Consider the following 20,867-nt stretch of genomic DNA (forward strand, 5'->3'; position numbering starts at 1 on the left):
TTCACTGCACTATTCACAACCAACTTTCTTTCCTTCCTTCCTTCTTTCTGATAAAATTAGCTAAAGCGAGTTTAATTTACTATGGGGAAAAAAATCTCTATATTAAAAAACCCACCTGTAATACCGTGAAGTTAGTATTATTCAACACTATTGGTGCATGCATTTTAGAGATATTAACTAACCCTGTGTAAAGCACAAGTCTCATTTAAATCTCCTCTAGAAGTGTAATAATTCAGAAGAAAAACTGCAGTTACAGAAAATAAGTTATACTATAGAGACACATAAGGAACACAAACCCATGCACTGAATGGGCGCCACAAGCATCTCTCCCTGAGCCATTCAAAAAGACTATGAATTTATCATCATAGTTTTATGAATCTTTGAATCATAAGTCAGGTAAGATATTTATATTAATAATAAATGTAAGTCAGAAAGCTTTGGTATATCTTCATCATTCTAAAGCCACATTATAAACATAAAAATAGCTGACTGTGGGAACATGATTGCCTACTACATATACACCATAATGCATGGATTAAACCTAGTCAACCAAGTTAATTGCTGTATGAGCATACGGAGTCTAAAATAAAAACATTCCTCTTAAAAATTTTGAACTCAACCTCAATGTAAATACACCAACAACTTTAGGAGAGTAGAGAAGCCTAATACTAAAGGCATGCATTTTCCTTACCCATCTCTTATCCCCCCTACACCAAAAATCCAGAACCTGAAATGATCAAGGTACCTTAAAATGATAAGTACACTTCTGTGCTAAAACAAACCACTCCCCCCATGACTTAATTCAGATTTAACACCATATATACCTGTAGAAATTTGTTTTCTACATACCCATCTTCATAATTCCACATAAAAATGTCACTGTCAATAGTCAGCCATGCCCTGCTGATATCTGGAAATACTCCCATCATACAATTACATTGCATATCTGAAATACCACAGATGTAAGGAATAATGTACTCAGGCTAGCCATGACAAAATCCCCATCAGGCTATTTTAAAGTTGTAAGAATATGCACAGATACTAGTTAAAGAAGTTCTGTATGTGTGTACGAGAAGCTGACATATTTTGACAAGTGTGAAAAAATAAATGAAAACTGCCTTTAAAAGAAATCAGATACAGATGTTGGGGGAAATTTCCTTGGTATTAGCTGTGCACCTCCCAAAGCTATGACATCATACTGCAGCTTTCTCTGGCCCTGCTTTGTTTGAAGATATTGCATATCAAACACATGGGGCATATTCACTATTTACTGCTGGTAAGTACCAGTAATACCAATGGACGTTCCACCTGTGCATCATAAATAGACGATGCTCCACACTGGGAAAACAAATAACTACCACTGTTGATGCTTGGGCAGAATAAAATGTTCTCTCCTCAGATACCTTTTTACAGAGTTGGTGGGGGGAAAAAAAAGCACCATTTTGTAGCCCTATTACTTAAATGAGCATTAAAATTGAACAATCCATTGACAGCAATAATGACTATTTTCACTTTCAAGGCCTTTCATGGCCTATCCCCACACTACCTATCACCAGTGATACCAGCCTCCATTGCCCCCTTGTTAAATTTCCAAAATAAGCAATTTTGTGCTTACTCCCATGCTGCCCCTCATGCTTGGCGGGAGTTCTACATAAATGTCTGCAAAGCTACATCATTTTTCACCTTCAAATCCTTAAAACTCTCCTTTGCTGTGCTGGTGCCTACAAAACGCTTGATAGTAGTTAGGCTGCTGGTGTGTTGAGACTGCTGCGTATCATGCTGACTAATACACACACACACACAAACCAAAATCTGAAATGGTGCCCCTGGTGAGCCAGGAGTGGCCAGAGAGCTGTGGGATGGCCCTGGGCTCTGGCAAGACATAGCCTCCTCCATGCGATAGCACGGAGCCAGCCTTGAGCCACAGGCCGAGTGCCACGCACCACAAGCTGCTGCACAGAAGTAACACCCAAAATATTTAAATAAATGGCATTCTATTATTTTTAACAGTGCAATTAAAACTGTGATTAATTGTAACTATTTTTTATTCTTGCAATTAATTTTTTTTATCGTTTGACAGCCCTAAAGAGATATGCATCTCATGCAAGTAACACTTAGTTATTCCGCTTGATTTTAAAAGCATTTTATTTTTACCTCTAACATATGCAGACCCCTTTAATTTAAATGTACTAAAATTGTTATGACAAACATATCCAACTGTCATTAAGCATCAAAATTACAATATGTAGCTGCCGATTATTGAAGCAACTTCACATAGATGGACCCCTGTAACTTCTTGGGAGCCATATGGACTCCAGTGTGGGTGTGTGTAGGATAAGGGTCCATCCAGGGGAAGCTGCTTGAAGGATCAGGGCCAAAGTGATTATGAAATAACAAAAGTTCATTTATAACATTATTATACACACAAAGTAACATGCTATTTTTATTAGGATACGTCCAAATTGCTCCACTAGCTCAGGGGGAAGCGGGACTCTGCGGATTGAACTGATTTCTGGAAGATTGGGTATTGAGAGCAAACCAGGTCCTTGCAAAGGATAATCCATATCTGACATACCAGAAACTGTGGGACTACCTGCAATTAAAATAAATAAATAAATAAATAAAACAACACTTTAAAGTTTCATATGAAAAACAAGTTGTCAGCCAAAAAATAATACCCAATTGATACTTTACTTCAATTATCCTTAAGAGAGTTCCCCTGCCCCAATATTTGAATTAGCAAGCACTAATTTCTGTTAAACCTGAATTAGACTACTTTATATTCCTCTCTTAATTTTGGTTGATTATTTCAGATAAATGGACAAACTAGAAGTCCTTAAACCACAGGGAAGAACTAAACCAAATTTTAGCCCCTGATCCTTCAAAGACTTAAGCACATGTTTAATTTGAAGCATACGAGTAGTATTAAACATGAGTTTAGCATGTGTATAAATGTTTGTAGAATCAGGACTTTACACTGTAAATCCTAAATGAGACATGAGCAAAAGCAAAATTTACAATACACAAATAATACAGGTTTCAGAGTAACAGCCGTGTTAGTCTGTATTCGCAAAAAGAAAAGGAGTACTTGTGGCACCTTAGAGACTAAACAATTTATTTGAACATGAGCTTTCGTGATGCGAGCTGTAGCTCACGAAAGCTCATGCTCAAATAAATTGGTTAGTCTCTAAGGTGCCACAAGTACTCCTTTTCTTTTTACAAATAATACAAGTGCACTAAGAGTAACACAGCTCACTCAAAATATTTATGAAGTATTTTTAAAAGAGGGACTTTCACAATTTCAAGAGTATTTGTTTAAAGCCATATCTGTAATATACATTTTAAATAAAGAAAACAAATAAAACATCTAGTGCCCTCCTAAAATTGGCTGATAGGCTCTCAAAATCTAATTTTATATATATGCTATAAGCACCTTCCATCCCAAAGGCTCTCGTAACTTGTTCACAAACTACATTGGTATAATACATACCCCTCTGTTTATTATAAACTCCAAAGTTTATATTTGCAATGTTTTTCTCCTGCCGCCAAATGCAAGTTAGGCTAAATGCAAGGAGAGTCTCCTTTGTGGGAAGAGACTTATCAGACCAAGAAAAGTGACGGTCTGTAAAGCTTCCTAAATGTTGTCTTCCATTCCCTTTAGTTACACTTTTGACAGCTCACTAACTTTTGAGATATTTTCATTTTAGAACTGCTGTTTCATATTCTATATTCGTGAAATCAGTTTCAAAAACTGTACTCTTTGAGGAAAAAAGAGAACAAGATGTGTAATCTGTCCATGCACAAAAAGTTGCAAGATCGGGGCCTTTTTTTGTTGACTTTACCCTCTTTGGATGCATTTAAGCATCAATCTCTCCCCCCTTCTTTTTTTTCCGTTTTCCTCCTAGAGTCAACCCCAATGCTATCGCTCACTATAGGATCATTTAAAATGACAGGCGCTTTAACTTAAGTAACTGTTACACATAAGCAAGGTGCTCCTGACAAGGGAGAAACCTACATAACCCATCAAAGATGACTGAACTGAACCACATAAGGAAAGGAAGCAAATTCTCAACATACATGAAATATGGGCAATAAACTTTAAGGCAAACTGCAGGAATTATCTGGCAATTTGTTAGTGTCAGCACTAGCCTTAGTCACCTGTGGATGCTCACAGCTCGTCTACGGTACCAGCCGGATCGATGGGCAGCAATCAATCCAGCGGGGGAGAGGAGGGGTCGATTTATCATGTCTAGTATAGACTCAATAAATTGACCACCGATCGCTCTAGCGTTGACTCCGATACACCACCTCAACGAAATGCACAAGGGGAATTGACAGGAGAGTGTCTCCCGTCGACACAACGCGATAAGTAGATCTAAGTATGTCGACTTCAGCTACGTTATTCACATAGCTGAAGTTGCATAACTTAGGTCCATCCCTCCATAGTGTAGACCAGCCCTAAAGCGCCTCATATGTCAGGGTATATCTACAGTGCAACAGAATGCTCTCAGCTGGCGTGGGTCATAGAATCATAGAATATCAGGGTTGGAAGGGACCCCAGAAGGTCATCTAGTCCAACCCCCTGCTCGAAGCAGGACCAATTCCCAGTTAAATCAGCTGACTTGGGCCCATCGGGCTTGGGCAATACAGGTTCAGGCTCCAGCTCTGACACCACACAAGAGGCGAGGGTCCCATAGCCCAGCCCAAATATCTACACTGCAATTTCACAGCCCTGAAGCGCAAGCGCTGCAAGCCATGGGTGTTTCATTGCAGTGTAGACATAACCTCGGAGACTCCTCAGTGGAACCAGGATTCTGAAGTGCAGTTTTCACGACCATCCGGAGGGGCTGGAGACTAGAGACGCCAATGCCCCATGAGCTGCAGTTTTGGCTGGGATGCGGCTGCCTGTGGGGGGCCGAGGGCAGGAAGAGGGCCGCAGAGGCACAGTACAGGGCGCTCTGGCACTGCTGCCCGCAGAGGGTCCATCCCTGTAGGGGAGGTGGGGGGTAGCGCCATCCCTGTAGGGGAGGTGGGGGGTAGCGCGCGGATCCCCGCGTGGCCCCCAGGGCCCCAGCGGGATGAGCCGTGTGCGCCCGACCCGGCCGGGGAGAATCCCAAGGGGAGGAGGAGGAAGCTCTGAGTGGGGGACCAGAGCGGTGAGCGGGCCCGTACGGATCCTCACCGGGCGCCGGCACAACCAGCAGCTCGGACAGGTCCGGGTAGCAGCGATCATCCTGGATCTGCCGGTCGATGATGCGGCCCGCGTTCTCCAGCGCCTCCTGCAAGGCCGGGGCGGCCGGGCTCATCGCCACAGGCATAGCGGTATCGGCCGAAGAGAGACAGGACCGCGCCAAACCCCAGCAGCCACCGCGCCCGAGCGTCTGACACACTTCCGCCTCACGACCAGTCACTTCCGGCGAAGGACGTCCCCGCAGGAAAGGGTTAAGTTTAAACTGGTGGCCGTGGTGCGGAGTCTGCAGGGAAGAAGATCCGGCGATGGACGCAGAGGAGACCGTTGGGGTGGGGGAGCTGGCGGCTGAGGCGTCTCGTGAGTGAAAGGGGAGGGGCAGGATGGAGAGCAGGACCAGGGGCTCCGAGAACCTGGCGGGGGGGGAGGGGGAGGAGGAGGCGCGCCCCGCGCCTGCCCTGGGCGCTCGCACCTCGACTGCAGAGCTTGGTAATCCCTGGGCTCTTGCATCGGGCCGGGCCGTGTGCGCCGAGGTGACGGAATAAAAGAGCTCGGTTGCTCCTCTGAGGGCCGGTCTTAGCAAGTGACCCCCCCCCCCCCGTCAGTGCCGAAGTCACTAGCAGTACCCAGCGCTTAGATGGGCGGTATCTTCTCCGCCAGCCTGTGATTTAACTGCCGCTGCGCCCAGTCTGCGTCTCCGCGACAAACTCTCCTGCTGGATTAGTGTACAGCCCCGAGCCCCCCACGAGGCCTACATCCTTTCCTGTTCCTCACAAACAGATGCACGACCTGCTCTCAGGCAGAACATTAAGATATGTTCAGTGAAGGCATGTCTAACATTAGTCTGTAATCTGTTGTTTGTACTTGATAAAGTATGAGGCTAGAGTTTTTAAGACCACAGTGTGGGCCGACATCTCTATTATTTATGAGTATTACTGTAGCAGAGAGATTGGAACCTTGTTGTGCTAGGCACTCTGCATACAACACAGTAAGAGAATCTCTGCACTGAAGAGCAGTCTAAAAAGCCAAAACAAAGAGCACAAGAAAGAACATCTCATCACCTGCGTTGTGCATGAACAAACTAAGGGCTTGTCTACACTGGCACTCTACAGCGCTGCAACTTTCTCGCTCAGGAGGGTGAAAAAACACCCCGAGTGCTGCAAGTTTCAGTGTTGTAAAGTGCCAGTGTAGACAGTGCACCAGTGTTGGGAGCCGTGCCCCTCGTAGAGGTGGGTTTTTTTCAGAGTGCTGGGAGAGCTCTCCCAGTGCTGTGCCGTGACTACACAATCCGCGTTAAACCAATGCTGCGCCAGTGCTTTAACGTTGCCAGTGAAGATGTACCCTAAGGCACCGAGAAATTAGGGGACTTGTCCAAGGATATACTTGATGTCTGTGGCAGAACTGGGAAATCACAAGTTAATACCTTAATTGCAAGACTATCCTTTCCTTAAGTAGAAGATGATAAATGGGAAAGAGTTAACAAAGAGCTATGAAGCTGCTGGACTATTACCAAATGAAGTGCAAACCAATTAAATAAAGATGTTGTTAATAAAGGCTAGGATTTTTCAAACAAGCCTAAGGGAGTTAGGTCCTATCGTAATATTGGGTCTACAAATTTATCCTAATTGTAAGCAAAACTATAAAGTGACTGTTGAATATCTCAGCCATTATGCTTTATGACCCTGTCCCATTGGACACTGAGGCCTGGTTTACACCTAAAACTTAGGTAGACCTAGCTACATCGCGGTTGACCCAGCTACATCACTCAGGGCTGTGAAAAATTTCATGCTCTGCACACTGTAGTTTTGATGATCTAATCCCCAGTTTATTCACAGCTAAGTAGATGGAAGAATTTGTCTGTTGAGCTAGCTGGCGCCACTCACAGAATCACTGTAGTGTCTATGCCACAGTGGCAGATCGCTGAGATTTGAGCCTGTGTTTGTGCCATGTTTAGATAGAGTTCTCTCCAACTAACCATGCTGATAAACCTGTTTGGGGGGATGATGCCAGGGACTTACAGGTGTAAGAAATATATTGGGGAAGGGAGACTATAAAGGGTAACTGAGGAACATGGAGAGGGAAATGAGTTTGGCTGGGAAAACAACAGCCTGTTTGAGTGCTGCCACAGCAGCAGGGACAAGGGTCTGTCCAGCACCATATCTGTGGCTATGATGTACTATGTGTGCAGCTCTGCTTATCCAGTAGGGCTGCTTCTCAGTAGCCGTGGGTTCAGAGAGTCCTGAGTGGATGTCTTTAGGAGTCTCTGTGAGTGGGCCAATCCCCTTGTGGCAGGGCTCCTCTTGACCTGCTGCAATCTCCCACGCAGTCACTTCCTGCTGGTGGAGGTGGCTCCTTTTGTGCTTCCTGGTGCAGCTCCAGCTGAGCAGCTAGGCACGGAGGGCGATGAGTGGCCACAACTGGGGAGGTGCTGGAACGGTGGGCTCTTTGCACAGAATTTACTCTAACTCCTCTGTTCCTTTGTAGATATGGAGCTGGTGGGAGGACCCCATCCGGAGCTGGCAGCCACGATGGGCTTCTCAGGCTTCGGTGAGTCCAGGGCTCATGGGAAGGGAAAATGAGGCACTGTCTGTGTGCTGGAGGGATACACCTTGTGCACTGGAAAAGTACTGGTTGGGGATGGTGAAGGGAGCAGTAGGCAGGAGTGTGAGTCTCTGTGGAGTAGGGTAGCATTATCCATAGCTGGAAAGCCTGGGGTACCTCTTGGGGCAGGATGCACTTGTTAAGGGTGTTGCAGTTCAGATGAAGCTTAACGCTGAAGCTTGTTTGTTCTTTCCCCAATTTTATATTATGGGTTGTGATTTAGAAGACTGTAAAATGCTCCTCAGTGGGTTGTACTATAGTATTTGTGGATTTAACTTTGACAATACGCTTGGAAATGCAATGTAAAAGGCATGGTAACATATGCTATCCAATTCACATCAATCACAGTAACTGTATATAAACTGTGTGTGTATAGTGGGGAATAGGGGGTAGATTTTTTTCAAAGTCATGAAGGGCAGTAAGGTGCCCAATTCCCATTTATGCAACAGTCCTAGTGAGAGAGTTTTAATCTGAAACTTGAATTGAAGAGCATCTGAGTTACCCTGGTCACTTACTCATTTTAATCTTCTGAAGTTCATGTTACTTGGTCTTAATCAAAGTTTCTTTTTCACTCATCTTTTAGGAAAGAAAGCTCGAACTTTTGACTTGGAAGCAATGTTTGAACAAACTCGAAGAACTGCAGTGGAAAGAAGTAAAAAAATGCTGGGTAAGATAGGTGAATCTCCCGTGCTTGTGTATTTGACAAAAGGCTAACACACAATAATCTAACATGTTTAACACTTGCCTTGTTTACATGTAGGTGTGAGAACATGTTTTAAAAATACACTTTCCATCATAGTGTAGACTGCTGTAGTGGGGCTGGATCATGCTGGGATGACATACCAGGACTTTTGCTGCCTGGAGAATGCCGTTTTGTTCTCGAAACAACATCCTCCCTACAGTGTGTGGTGCATGCACAGTCACGCTACATTGAAGACACCATTTGTTAGAGCAAAATGGTGTCTTCTGCACAGCATGTGTGTGTGCAAGGTCATGCTGCCAGGGGCATTCCAGTAGCTTCCCCTTCAGGACTTCACCACTGAGTGTGGACAAGTCCTAAATAGTTTGGGATCTGCTTACTTGAGAGATACCTCTCTCTCCCCAGGCCACACCTTTGTGGTTGAGGTCAGCAAAGTTGCTGAAGCTCCCTTATTATAAGTATAAGGAGCTACTTCCAAGTCATTATCCTGGACTATCTTTCAACCTTGGAATTTGTTCCCCATACCCTCTGGTCAAAAATAACCAGAACTTGTTAACTTTCAGGCATAATACAAGGCCTGTGTAATTACTGATCCATTCAAGGAGGGGATGGGCACATGGGTACAGGATTTGATTATCATGGTTCTGATTCTATGCTGAGAGCCATGTGAACACACTTCTGTGCAGATGCCTATTGGCTTTGGTGCTATGAGCATTTGCCGGAGTATACCTACTTTGTTCTTAGTTCAGGTTTGGGCCTAAGTCTGCTGTAAATTATGTATTTATTTGCTGGTGTGAGGAACACTTTGATGATATTGTGAAAATCACTTGTATAAGGGGGTCAGAGCATTGACTTAAGCACCTTTTTAATATTGAATAAATCTAAATAAATGTTTCTTCATGTTGAAGTGTGTGATGCTGGTAGACCATGTGCCAGCTCATGCCAAAGTCACCATGTGACATTCCCCAAGGTACAGCCTGGACTGTTGCACAGCTGTGCCCCCTCAGTTCGCCAACCTTTTACATACTTTGCTGTGAGAGCAAGCACTCTTGGCCTGCTCTCACACAGCCCCCAGCATGTAAATTAATCTGAGCTATACTGCAAAAGTGTTTGCATCAGCCACCCTTGAATTACACAGTAGAGTGACACAGCAAATTCCTTGTCCCAGACTTTCTCCACAGAAATATGAGTCTTGTACAGCCCAGCACCCGCCTGGACAACAATACAAGCTCATATAAAGTCTGTCATTTCATTAACAGAAAATGTTATGCACAAACCTTGTTACCTCAAACTGAGCTCCCAAACAATTCAATCCAAGCAAATTGATTTAGATAAAACAATAAAAAGTTTGACTACAGAAAGCAAGATTTTAGGTGATTACAAGTAATAATGCATAAAAGTCAGAATTTTTTATAAAGAAATAAAAGGTAAAACACACTAAGTTCACTTAGTTTGTTAAGTTTGCTATTAAAACAAAAGTGTCTCTCATCACATGTTCTAGCAGTCTTACTGACTGAATTTTTCAGCCGGGATCCCTCCCTAGTCCAATGATGCTTCCTTTGTCTTTCAAATGTTTTTGATGCTATGAGTAGAGATGAAGGGAGAGATGTTTTGTGTCCTCTGTTCTTATCTCATATAGTTATTTTCCTCTCTAAAAATCATTTTCGTCTGAGGTTCAGAAGACACAAAGTCTATTTGCATGGGAATCCTCAGCTGTTCCTTTGCCAAGATGTAAATTTCTCACTCACACCCTTCTTCCTGCCAAAGAATGACCGGTTAACCAGGTCATTGAATTGTAGGACTGGAAGAGTGCTTGAGAAATCATCTAGTCTAGTCCCCTGCAATCAGGACTAAGTATTCTAGTCCATTTGATTATGTTAACACCTGCCTGAGGCATCAGTTTGCCTTTTGTCTCTGAGGAACTGGTTTGTGCCTGCCTTTCTAAACTTGGAACATGTCTCAGCAATGTCATATAGTAGACTCTTATTTCTCCAGTACAATAATGATCAGCAAATTATGAGTTTTCAAATGGTGCCTCACAAGGCATACTTTGTAAAAGTGGTGGACATAAGGGTACAGACTTGTAAGACCCCATGTCTCAACTGAACACTGACAAATGCATAACTGGAATCATTCTGGCTCATCTGTGGGTTAGTATTGTTAAAGTAGGTGATACAGTTATATAAGAATGTTTCATGTTTAGACTTTTTTAAATGTTTGAGAGTTGCCGTATGTATTAATTTCACTTATAACATCTATATCCCCTTATTGTACGGTGTCATAAACGTACAGCTAAGGATAGCATAAAATCCCTCCTTTACCTGTAAGGGGTTAAGAAGCTCAAATAACCTGGATGGCACCTGACCAAAAGGACCAATAAGGGAAGATGATCCTTTCAAATCTGTGGGGGGAGGTTTTGTTTTGTGCTCTTTGTTTGTTGTTCTCTCTGGGACAGAGAGAGACCAGGGCAGGAAAAACACATCTCCTAAAACACTACCTGAAATAAGCATCTAAGATTACAAATCATAAGTAATAGTAAGGAAATGCGTTAGATTATCTTTTGTTTTAGCTTGTGAATTTTCCCTATGCTAAGAGGGAGGTTTATTCCTGTTTTTTTGTAACCTTAAAGTTTTGCCTCGAGGGGAGTGTTTTAAATCTTATTACCCTGTAAAATTACCTTCCATCCTGGTTTTGCAGAGGTGCTTCTTTTACTTTTTTCCTTCATAATAAAGTTCTGTTTTAAAGAATCTGATTTTTAGTGTCCTACAAATACAGGGGTCTGGTCTGTGCTCACCTTGTTTACCTACTTGGTTGGTATATTATTCTCAAACCTCCCCAGGAAAGGGGTGAAGGGGTTTGGGGGGGATATTTTTGGGAAACAGGAACTCCAAGTGGTTCTTTTCCTGAATCTTTGTCTAATTCACTTGGTGGTGGCAGTAATACCGTCCAAGGACAAGGAAGAATTTGTGCCTTGGGGAAGTTTTTAACCTAAGCTGGTAGAAATAAGCTTAGCGGGGTCTTTCATGCTGGTCCCCACATCTGTACCCTTGAGTTCAGAGTGGGGAGGGAACCCTGACATAAGGTAATATTTAAGCATTTGTATTTTAAGTCTCTATGACTGTGTAATCAGACAGAAGAGAGACATTAACTAGTGTAAAGCATTATTCTCCAATGGAAGGTATGTCATGTCCTGGTTAACGAGCAAGGCCCTTCAACACTAGAGAGATTATTGTGGAACATGAAAGAACTCTGCTCCTTTCCTGCCGCCGATGAGTCATGTAAGTGAATGCCTCCCATCAGCTGAGTTTGCAGCTCAGAGCAGAAGGGGCTAGGGTAAGGGAATAAACCCCAAACAAGTAGTAACTGTATCTTTTTGCTGGTTGGACTCTGAGTGACAGGATTACTAGGCGTAAGCAAAAGAGCCAAGTGTTTTTTCTGGGTTAGCCCTAAAGGGCCTGTTGAACTTGCTTGTCATAGAAGCTTCTATTACTTCAGAAACTTAAGATTGTAGTTCATCTGCCTACATATCTGCTTTAACCTTGTAAATAACTCTTATTTTCTTATTAATAAATCTGTATAGTTTATTAGAGGGTAGGCTACAAGTGTTGTCTTTGGTGTAAGATCTAAGGTGCAATTGACCTGGGGAAAGTGACTGGTCCTTTGGGACTGGAAGTAACCTTGATTTGATTTGTGATGTTAATTAGGCTAAGCTGGATGGCAAAACAGGTCAGAGCACGCTAAGGGGACTGTCTGTAACTTCATGTTAAGGGTGTTATAAGTGAAACTCAAGTATAGTGCTCCAACCAATGTTTGGGGTTTGTGCCCTGGACTTCTTAACAGTGTGCCCTGAGATTGGTACTCATGCCCTTGAGCCACAGGACAGCTGGACACTGGTGTAGTCATAGCAGAATTCACATACTACAGGTCAAGTATATAGATCGTAACCTTAGTGCTGCTAAAGTTTAAACTTGATAGTGAGAGTTTTAAAGGTTAAAGAATAGACACAATGGGTGAATCACCATCATATGATGATCTTGGGAGAAAAGATATTCGAGATACATTTTTTCAGAAAGAATATCCCTGTGACTGGGGTTCTGGGGGGAGCCAGCTGAGGTCACTCAATTAGGGGGAACTGCAAAGAATGGGGCAGACAATCACCAAAGCTGGTGGATATTCCAATACTTAACTTTAACAAACCAGCACAAAACAGCTTCTGTTATACCTCATTGATTGCTCAGAAGTCAACACAGTTCCCCTAAAGTAACCTAGTCTCAGGCCTCCACCTAGTCACCCAAGTCAGATATGATGAGGATTAATGAAAATCTTAATCATAAAAGAAAAGGTTCTACTAATCCCTACTAAAAAGGTTTGGACGTGTTACCTCACAGGTTAATGAATATTCCAGATCTTACCCAAATAGATAGATACAGCCAATTCTTATTAACTATAGGCTTGTGATGTAACCTTCTGTTTCCTAAGCATAACCAGTAATTATTACACAAATTAACATAGGGCAACTTATCCATTAGGTAGTCTATCACAAACTTCAAAGAGACATAGACAATGACATTATTTCGTGCAGACTTTCTTCTAAATGTTAATATCCCCTTTTGATCTCTGAATTAATAGTTATAGTGACAGACAGGAAATGTCTGTTTACATGGCTAATGTTTATGAGTATACAGACAATTAGTATCACTTCCAACAACATAAGTTTGCATTTCAAAGTTCTAGCCCATCTACCATGAATGGCCCTAATTACCAACTGCATATCTTTCTAACATGACATTAAAGGTTGGCTCTGGGTCATTGAGCCTGCAAGGTGCTTAACCCTTTCTGGCCATGTGTTATACGTTTTGTATAAGATTCGTTGCAATTATATAACAGTGATAATAATGATTTTCATGATTATGTTCTAATTAGACAACTTCTCAATCCCCTAAAAAGAAAACCCCAGTTCAGGAGCTGAGAGCTTTGTTCATAAGTTCTGACCAAGTAGAGTCCGAGGACCCTTCTGACTCGGACACTGCAGAGGAGAGCACTGCAGTGGAATTGGACCAGCTGCAGTATCTGAGAGCCCAGGAAGAAACAAGCACCAGAGACTGAGGGTGGAATTGTGGATCAGGGAGGCCGAGGCCACAGTCAAGATCAGTGAGGAGGTGGAGGAGAGAGCCCACCAAAGACTCAGGGTCAACAAAGAAGTTGATGAATGAGTCCACCAATGATGCATGGAACAAATTGAATCAGTCAAAGCCTATGAGGAAGCTGAGGAGAGGGCACAGAGGAGGCAGATAAAAGCTCAAATATTACATTTCCGGTTATTGGGGCAGTAAAAGGAGCTTTCCCATCCAGTGAGTCTAACCTCCTCCCCCCCCCCCCCAATAAAAGGGAGTGGGAGGAAGTCACTCAATGTGTAAAGAAACTGACTGTGTAGAAAAATTCCTGTCCACCTTTGAGAGACTGTGGGATGCACAATATCCCAATGGATAAACAGATATCTGTCCTCTTGTGACGTTAGCCTGGGCACAATCTGGATTGCTGAATAGCTGTCTCCTGAGTTCTCAAACCTGGGATACCTTTTACACAACTTTACTGGTGAACAGCCACTCCTGGCCAGTTAACGCACAGCCTCCAGCATGTAACTTGCTACCAGCTGCACAGTATTGAGTGCTGCTAGTTAACCACTCATGAATTATGCTGCAGAAGAACATCAGCAGATTCTCTAGTCCCAGACTTGCCCCCAGAAATGTCTTTTCTATTGCCCAGCATTTTACTGAACAATGCAAGCTCATATAAAGTCTCATTTCATCAAAAGACAATGATGTATACTAGCTTTGTTATCCCGATTCCAACACAATTTAATCGAAACATACCGGTTAGAAACAGAAAACAAGTCTATTAACTACAGAAAGAAAAGTAATGAGGCATTGTCAGAATTGGTTACTAAGAAAACAAAAAGATAAATTAGGCATTTCGCTTGTATTTTAACAAGCTAAAATGGATTGAGAACAAATATCTTTTTCACCAGATGCTTTGCAGTCCACTGGCTGAGTTTTCTTTCACCAGGACTCCCCTTCTTTTACCCCTGCCCCCAGTTCAGTTCTTTAAGAGTTGTTGAAGTCATGAGCAAAGGTGGAGGAGAGTGAGATCCAGTGTTTTTCTCCCCTCTTTATAATTCAGTTCCTTGTGTTAAAAACATCCTTGCAGAGTCATGGTGACAAACAGCCTCTTGTGGATATGAGGTTTGAATTGTCCTTGTGATGAAATGCAAATTTTTCATTCACATCTTCCTCCTACCAGAGAATGGACCTTTAAGCAGGTGACAACTGATTAACACCTGGCTGGGGTGCTAGTATGCCTGTGTCTCTGAAGAACTAGTTTGGGCCTGCTTTTCCAACTTTAGAGCATGATACAGCAATGTTATACCATAGAAACTTACAATTTTGACACACATTTTACCAGGATAGTAATGTTCAGCAGGTTTGAGTTTTTAAATGATACCTCACAAGGCATACTTTGTACAAAATTTGTCATTCTGTAAAAGTGGTGAACATGATGGTATGGACTGTCACACCTCTTAACCAGATTAACTGGGAAAGCCAGACAAGTTTTTAATGGTATTGAGGAGGGTGATGCTACTGTGTATAAGAAATGTAAAGGAAATATATTGAAAAGATTTAAGATTATCCATGAGACCTCAGAATGTTTGACAATATCACTCATGTTGAATACATAAAATGTGTAATTTTATGAGAAAATAGATATTGGGGTGGGGGCTGAAGGTGATTATAAAAAATTGTTTGATCTGAGGCCTAGGAGCAATTGTTATGAGTAGTTACAGAAGAGATAAAGGAGCTATGTGTGACAAAAAGCCACACACAAATTTATAGGCTGCAGAAATTGCTGATGAATATGTTGAATCAAGGGCCCATGGGGGCCCAAATCTCAGGGGAAGGGAAATCCCCATGTCACCCAACTTTGATTAACAACAAACAAAACAAAAAAACAAACAAACCAAAAACAAAACCCAAGGGAGACCATAGTTTAAAGACCCTACCAAAAGGGAAAGTAAGTAATCTACTGTCACTGTCAAGTATCAGAGTACCAACACTGTGGGGCTCCTGGCCATTTAGAACCAAATTGTCAAAAATTTAAAGTAATTCCATAATCCACACCTTCACCTGCCACTACTGTTGCTCCAAAGACAGCAGTAGGGCAGGAGGAAATAGTGAATATTAGGATTGAGGTCTTGGGAGGGTAGTGAAGAATTTATTTAAACTGTTAAGGTAGATGGCAGGAGGGACACAGCATTCCAAATCACTTTGGTCAAGGAAAGTTCGGTAAGGGAGGAAGACAGACTTGATCCTTAAGGTTGAGGATTTTAAAGGAGACACTATTGTGGGCATTAGCATTCTACTTCCTGCTGATGGTTTAATAGGCAATGATATTTTGTTCATCTCATAACTCGCAGCCAGAAAGAGTATAGCTCTCGCTCACTTGGCTTGTCTGTGGACATCAGGGAGGGTTGTGAGGATGAGGGAAATGCCCTCAGTCCTTTGTCAGCTGAAAGAAACAGTTTGTCCCCAGAGGAGTGGTTAAGGTATTCCATTGCTTTGTCAGAGCCTGCTTTTGAGTGCAACTCAAAATAAGTTTACTGAGGCTCAACAGGCTGATCCTTCCCTGCATAAGGATAGGACTGCAGCTCAGAATAATACCCTTTCTTGGGAAGGAAAGAGTAGATTTCCCCTCACTCCCCCCCCCCCCCCCACTCTTGAATGTGGTTTGTTGTACAGGGAGACTCCCTTAGGGGGAAAAAAGGGGCACTCTGGTGAGGTTTTCAAGCAGGTGCTTGTGCCTGCTACATACAGAACAGAATTGCTGTAGGTAGCTCATGATTGCCCCTTTGCTGGACATGTACAAGTGGAAAGAATCAGTGACAGGGTCGCACAGAATTTCTGTTGGCCTTGTGTTTGAGACAGTAAAAAATTACTGTAAGTTGTCTTATGTTAGAAGTTTAAGAGATTAAAGGGACCCTACAAGATACCTTTGCAGCTGTTGCCCATCATTAATCTTTGCAAGAGTATCTTAGATATTGTGGGACCCCCTACCCATACCTTCCAGAAATGGAAAGAAATATCTACTGGTTGTGATGGATTCTGCCACTAGGTACCCGGAAGCCACAGCTCTGTCTAATATAGAAGCTGAAACTATGGCTCCTACCTTAATTACTATTTTTAGCAGAGTAGTTTTTCTCAGGGAAATCTTGTCAGACTGTGGTGCAAATTTCATGTCTGTAGTTTTAAAAGAGTTATGGTAGTTATGTGGAGTGAGGCATACAATGGCTGCTTCCTATCATCCAGAAACTAAGTCTGGTAGAAAGATTCAGTGTGACATTGAAGTCTCTGGTGAGGTTCTCCTTTGAGGAGTGTCCCTGTGGGTGCTCCACTTCAGCTGAATGTACGTTCCTATACCTTTTCATTGGAGAATTTCCGCAGCAGTGCTTGTCTGGGTCGTGCATGCGCTCTCCCAATCTCGTGCTGTTGTTGGCCGCCTATCCCACTCTATGTGACCAGACCACCCTTAGTACCTTCTCAACTGCCCTTGGCCTGAGATGGAGGTGTTAGAATAGCCTATTTAGTACTCTGGTTAGATTGTTAACCTTTTCTCCCCTTTTCTTTTTTCCTCTTCTTTACTCAGGTTTTGTTACCCCTTAGAGTAGTGTGTGTTCACCTTTAAGGTGGACCTGCTATAGTTGGAGCCATGCTCTGTTCACTGGGCTTCAAGTGCTGCCTTTACTGCTGAGAAGTGATCCTTATTTCTGATGGACACTCCCAGTGTGTCTGGTGCCTTGGTCAGACATCTCCTGCAGAAGTCCTCTCAGTGCCACTACTTAAAAGCTTGCAACAAGAAGGCCAGAGATCTGAAACTCAAACTTATTCTAATGGAGAAGTCAGAGTGCCTGGTCTCTGACCCCGAAAAGCAGACTCCCTCCGGACCCCGGGCCCCTTTGACCCATTCTGACAAACAGACTTCACCCTCCTCAAAGAGAGAGGCTCTTTGGAGGCTTGGAGTCGAGAAGCAAAGAGAAGCCTACTTCCTCCACCACGGTACTGATGGAGCTACCTAAATATGCAGCACCAATGCAATCTCCACAGGCTACGATGCCGCCTTCAGCTCCCATAGCGCCGAGTGCTCCGACGTCAGCACCAATACCTACAATTACATTGGCACCGACTGCCTTGGTACCGAAACCATTGGTACCACATCAATTTCTTCACCACAAGGACTTCCTTGTCTTGTCAACACCAGAATTACCACTCTTTGGCACCATTGTTACTCTGGTGCGCATGGTACTGTGCCACCCCTCCTCACTTCTGGACCCTCCATTTTTCAGTGAGGATGAAGATGAAGAGGGTGCTTACTCATCATGCTACTCCTCTCGTATTCCAACTAGTATGTCATTAGGTCCAGCTGTATAGCCCAAATATCACCACAGGACTGACACCCAGACGTGGTATGGGCACCAATGGATCCCACCACCTATGCCATTCTCTGGCCCTACTGGGACCCCTGGGGGGCATACAGGAGACAATACTTCAGGCCCCCGAATGCCTACAGAGAGAGGACTAGATCTACACCACCCTTAGTGGCTGCAACATTAGAGCCCCCAAGAGGAAATTTTTGAATAAGAGGAAGAGACCCTGGAACAGGAAATACCCCAGCAACCAACATTTCTTCTTCCCCAGAGAGGCCATAATGCCTCCACCACTCACAACTGTCAATGATTTCAAACGAATCACTGATTCCCTTGAGATTCCCCTAGAGGAAGTCCCAGAGTCCCAACATAAGTTACTAGACATTCTGCAAACATCTTCAAAGATTACCCTTCCTGTAAATGAAGCGGTTATGGAACCAGCTAAAAAACTTATGGCATACCCCGGCAATAATGCTGTCCACATGCGAGTGAGCGGATAAATATATTACATTCCCCTGAAAGGGGATGGGCTTTTTATTTTCTCACTCCGCACCTGTCAAGGTTCCTTCCCCACTCTGAACTCTATGGTACAGATGTGGGGACCTGCATGAAAGACTCCCTAAGCTTATTCTTACCAGCTTAGGTTAAAAACTTCCTCAGGGTACAAACTTTGCCTTGTCCTTGAAGGGTATACTGCCACCACCAAGCATATTAAACAAAGAACAGGGAAAGAGCCCACTTGGAGACATCTTCCCCCCCCCCCAAATATCTCCCCAAGCCCTATACCCCCTTTCCTGGGGAAGGCTTGATAAGAATCCTCACCAATTTGTACAGGTGAACACAGACCCAAACCCCTGGATCTTAAGAACAATGAAAAAATCAATCAGGTTCTTAAGAAGAAGAATTTTAATTAAAGAAAAGGTAAAAGAATCACCTCTGTAAAATCAGGATGGTAAATACCTTACAGGGTAATCAGATTCAAAACACAGAGAATCCCTCTAGGCAAAACCTTAAGTTACAAAAAGGCACAAAAACAGGAATATACATTCCATCCAGCACAGCTTATTTTACGAACCATTAAAGAAAAGGAAATCTAACGCATTTCTAGCTAGCTTACTTACTAAGTTAACAGGAGTTGTAAGGCTGCATTCCTGATCTATTCCCAGCAAAAGCATCACACAGGATGTCAAAACACCACAGCGGATACATTGAGCAGAGAATTTGTCAGAACCACCAGTGGGAGCTAAATGACACAGTCCTGCAGAGCATATTCAAACACTGGAGTCACCCATCGTTCGACCTCTTTGCTACAGAGAATTATAAATGCCTACAATTCTGCTTGAGAGCAGGGTTGGAATCCTGATCCCTGGGCGACGCCTTTATCTTCAAATGGGAAACGCCTCTGCTATACGCGTTTTCCCCCCATCCCTCTGCTATTGAGGGTAATACATAACATAAGGACTGACAAGGCCAAAGTAATCTTGATAGCCCCTACATGGCTGAGACAAACTTAATACTCATACCTGTTAAGGTATGGACCCCATGCCCTTCTGCCGAACCTTCTGCCGCAGGATGCCGGACAAGTTTATCAACCGAACCTGGAATGGCTTCACCTGAGAGCATTGCTCCTCTGTGGTTCCATCATGATGAAATGATTGTTAGTCTCTAAGGTGCCACAAGTACTCCTTTTCTTTTTGTAAATACAGACTAACACAGCTGCTACTCTGAAATCTGAAGATGTGAAAGACATATTATTAAACAGCAGGATGACAAGTACATGCAAGAGATTCAACATATGATGTTACACCAAACAAGCCAGGGCCATTACTGCCCCTGTACCAATGATATTGGAATACATACTGGAGCTGAAGAAAACTGGCCGATCACTTAGCTCAGAGTACACCTCGCAGCTATTACTGCTTTTCACCACAAGGTTGTCGGTGTCTATTCACCCATCCTATCACCAAACCCTTTCTATAGGGGATCAGAAATGTCTATGTGAAATACAAGGCCATATCCCACCTTGGGGCTTGAACCTGGTGTCTTACTTATCTTCCATTTGAACCATTAGCAACAGGCTCTCTGATACATCTCTCAATGAAGTTAGCTCTCCCACTTGGTGGGCAGAAGTGATAATGATTAGGAAGGCTGGGGCTCTTATGTCACACCCAACATATGCCATATTTTTCAAGGACGAGGTCACCCTTAGACCTCATCCAAAATTTTTACCCAAAATATCTTTTCCACTTGAACCAACCAATCCATCTTCCCTCATTATTCCCCAAAGCTAATGGGAGTAAACAAGACTCAATACTACACACTCTAGATGTCAGATGCATACTAACGTTCTACCTTGGAAAAGGTAAGCCCATCAGGAAGTCACTGAGGCTCTTTATTTCAACTTTGGAATGATCTAAAGGTTCTGCTATATCCAAACAGGCTATCTAAATGAATTTCCAGGTGCATCCACCTTTGTTACCAACAGAAGAATCTACAACTCCCACTGGGAATCTAAACTCACTCCCCCTGATCACTGTCAACTTCATTAGCCTTTCTAAACAATGTACCGATTATGGACATATGTAAAGCATATGGGCGTTGGCACACAGGTTCACAGAACACTACATGATTGACCAGGGCTCAAGATCGGACGCATTGTTAGGACTTACTGTGTTATCAGTTACTCATGCAACTCTGAAGCCCCTTCCATCCACCAAGCAGCAGTGCTCTACAGTCACTTGAAGTGGAGCACCCACAGGGACACTTCTCTAAGAAGAAGAGAAGGTTACTCATCCTGTACAGGAACTTAGATTCTTCAAGTTGGGTGTCTGTGTGTGCTCCACTACCCAGCCTCCTCCCCTCTTCTTCAGAGTTCAGTCTATGGACTCTGTGGTAGAGAAGGA

At 43.3% G+C, this 20,867-nt stretch overlaps 2 protein-coding genes across 3 annotated transcripts in view; one reads left to right on the forward strand and one right to left on the reverse strand.

The window, feature by feature from the left end:
* The window catches only part of NUP155 (nucleoporin 155), a 50,159-nt gene extending 44,786 nt beyond the window's left edge, over positions 1 to 5,373 (reverse strand). The window contains exons 1-3 of the mRNA XM_074952490.1: positions 5,183 to 5,373; positions 2,456 to 2,593; positions 850 to 946 (exon numbers count right to left, since the gene is read on the reverse strand). Coding sequence (XP_074808591.1) covers positions 850 to 946; positions 2,456 to 2,593; positions 5,183 to 5,318 — 371 coding nt within the window. The 5' untranslated portion in view covers positions 5,319 to 5,373. The remainder of the gene's footprint in view (positions 1 to 849; positions 947 to 2,455; positions 2,594 to 5,182) is intronic.
* A 42-nt stretch (positions 5,374 to 5,415) lies between these two features.
* WDR70 (WD repeat domain 70) overlaps positions 5,416 to 20,867 on the forward strand; it is a 265,961-nt gene continuing 250,509 nt past the window's right edge. For both annotated transcript variants that reach the window (XM_074952491.1, XM_074952492.1), the window contains exons 1-3: positions 5,416 to 5,548; positions 7,673 to 7,735; positions 8,373 to 8,456. In XM_074952491.1, the coding sequence (XP_074808592.1) occupies positions 5,497 to 5,548; positions 7,673 to 7,735; positions 8,373 to 8,456 (199 nt within the window). In that variant the 5' untranslated portion in view covers positions 5,416 to 5,496. The remainder of the gene's footprint in view (positions 5,549 to 7,672; positions 7,736 to 8,372; positions 8,457 to 20,867) is intronic.

This window comes from Natator depressus, chromosome 5, assembly GCF_965152275.1.
Source record: "Natator depressus isolate rNatDep1 chromosome 5, rNatDep2.hap1, whole genome shotgun sequence".
In the NCBI taxonomy this organism is placed as follows: domain Eukaryota; kingdom Metazoa; phylum Chordata; order Testudines; family Cheloniidae; genus Natator; species Natator depressus.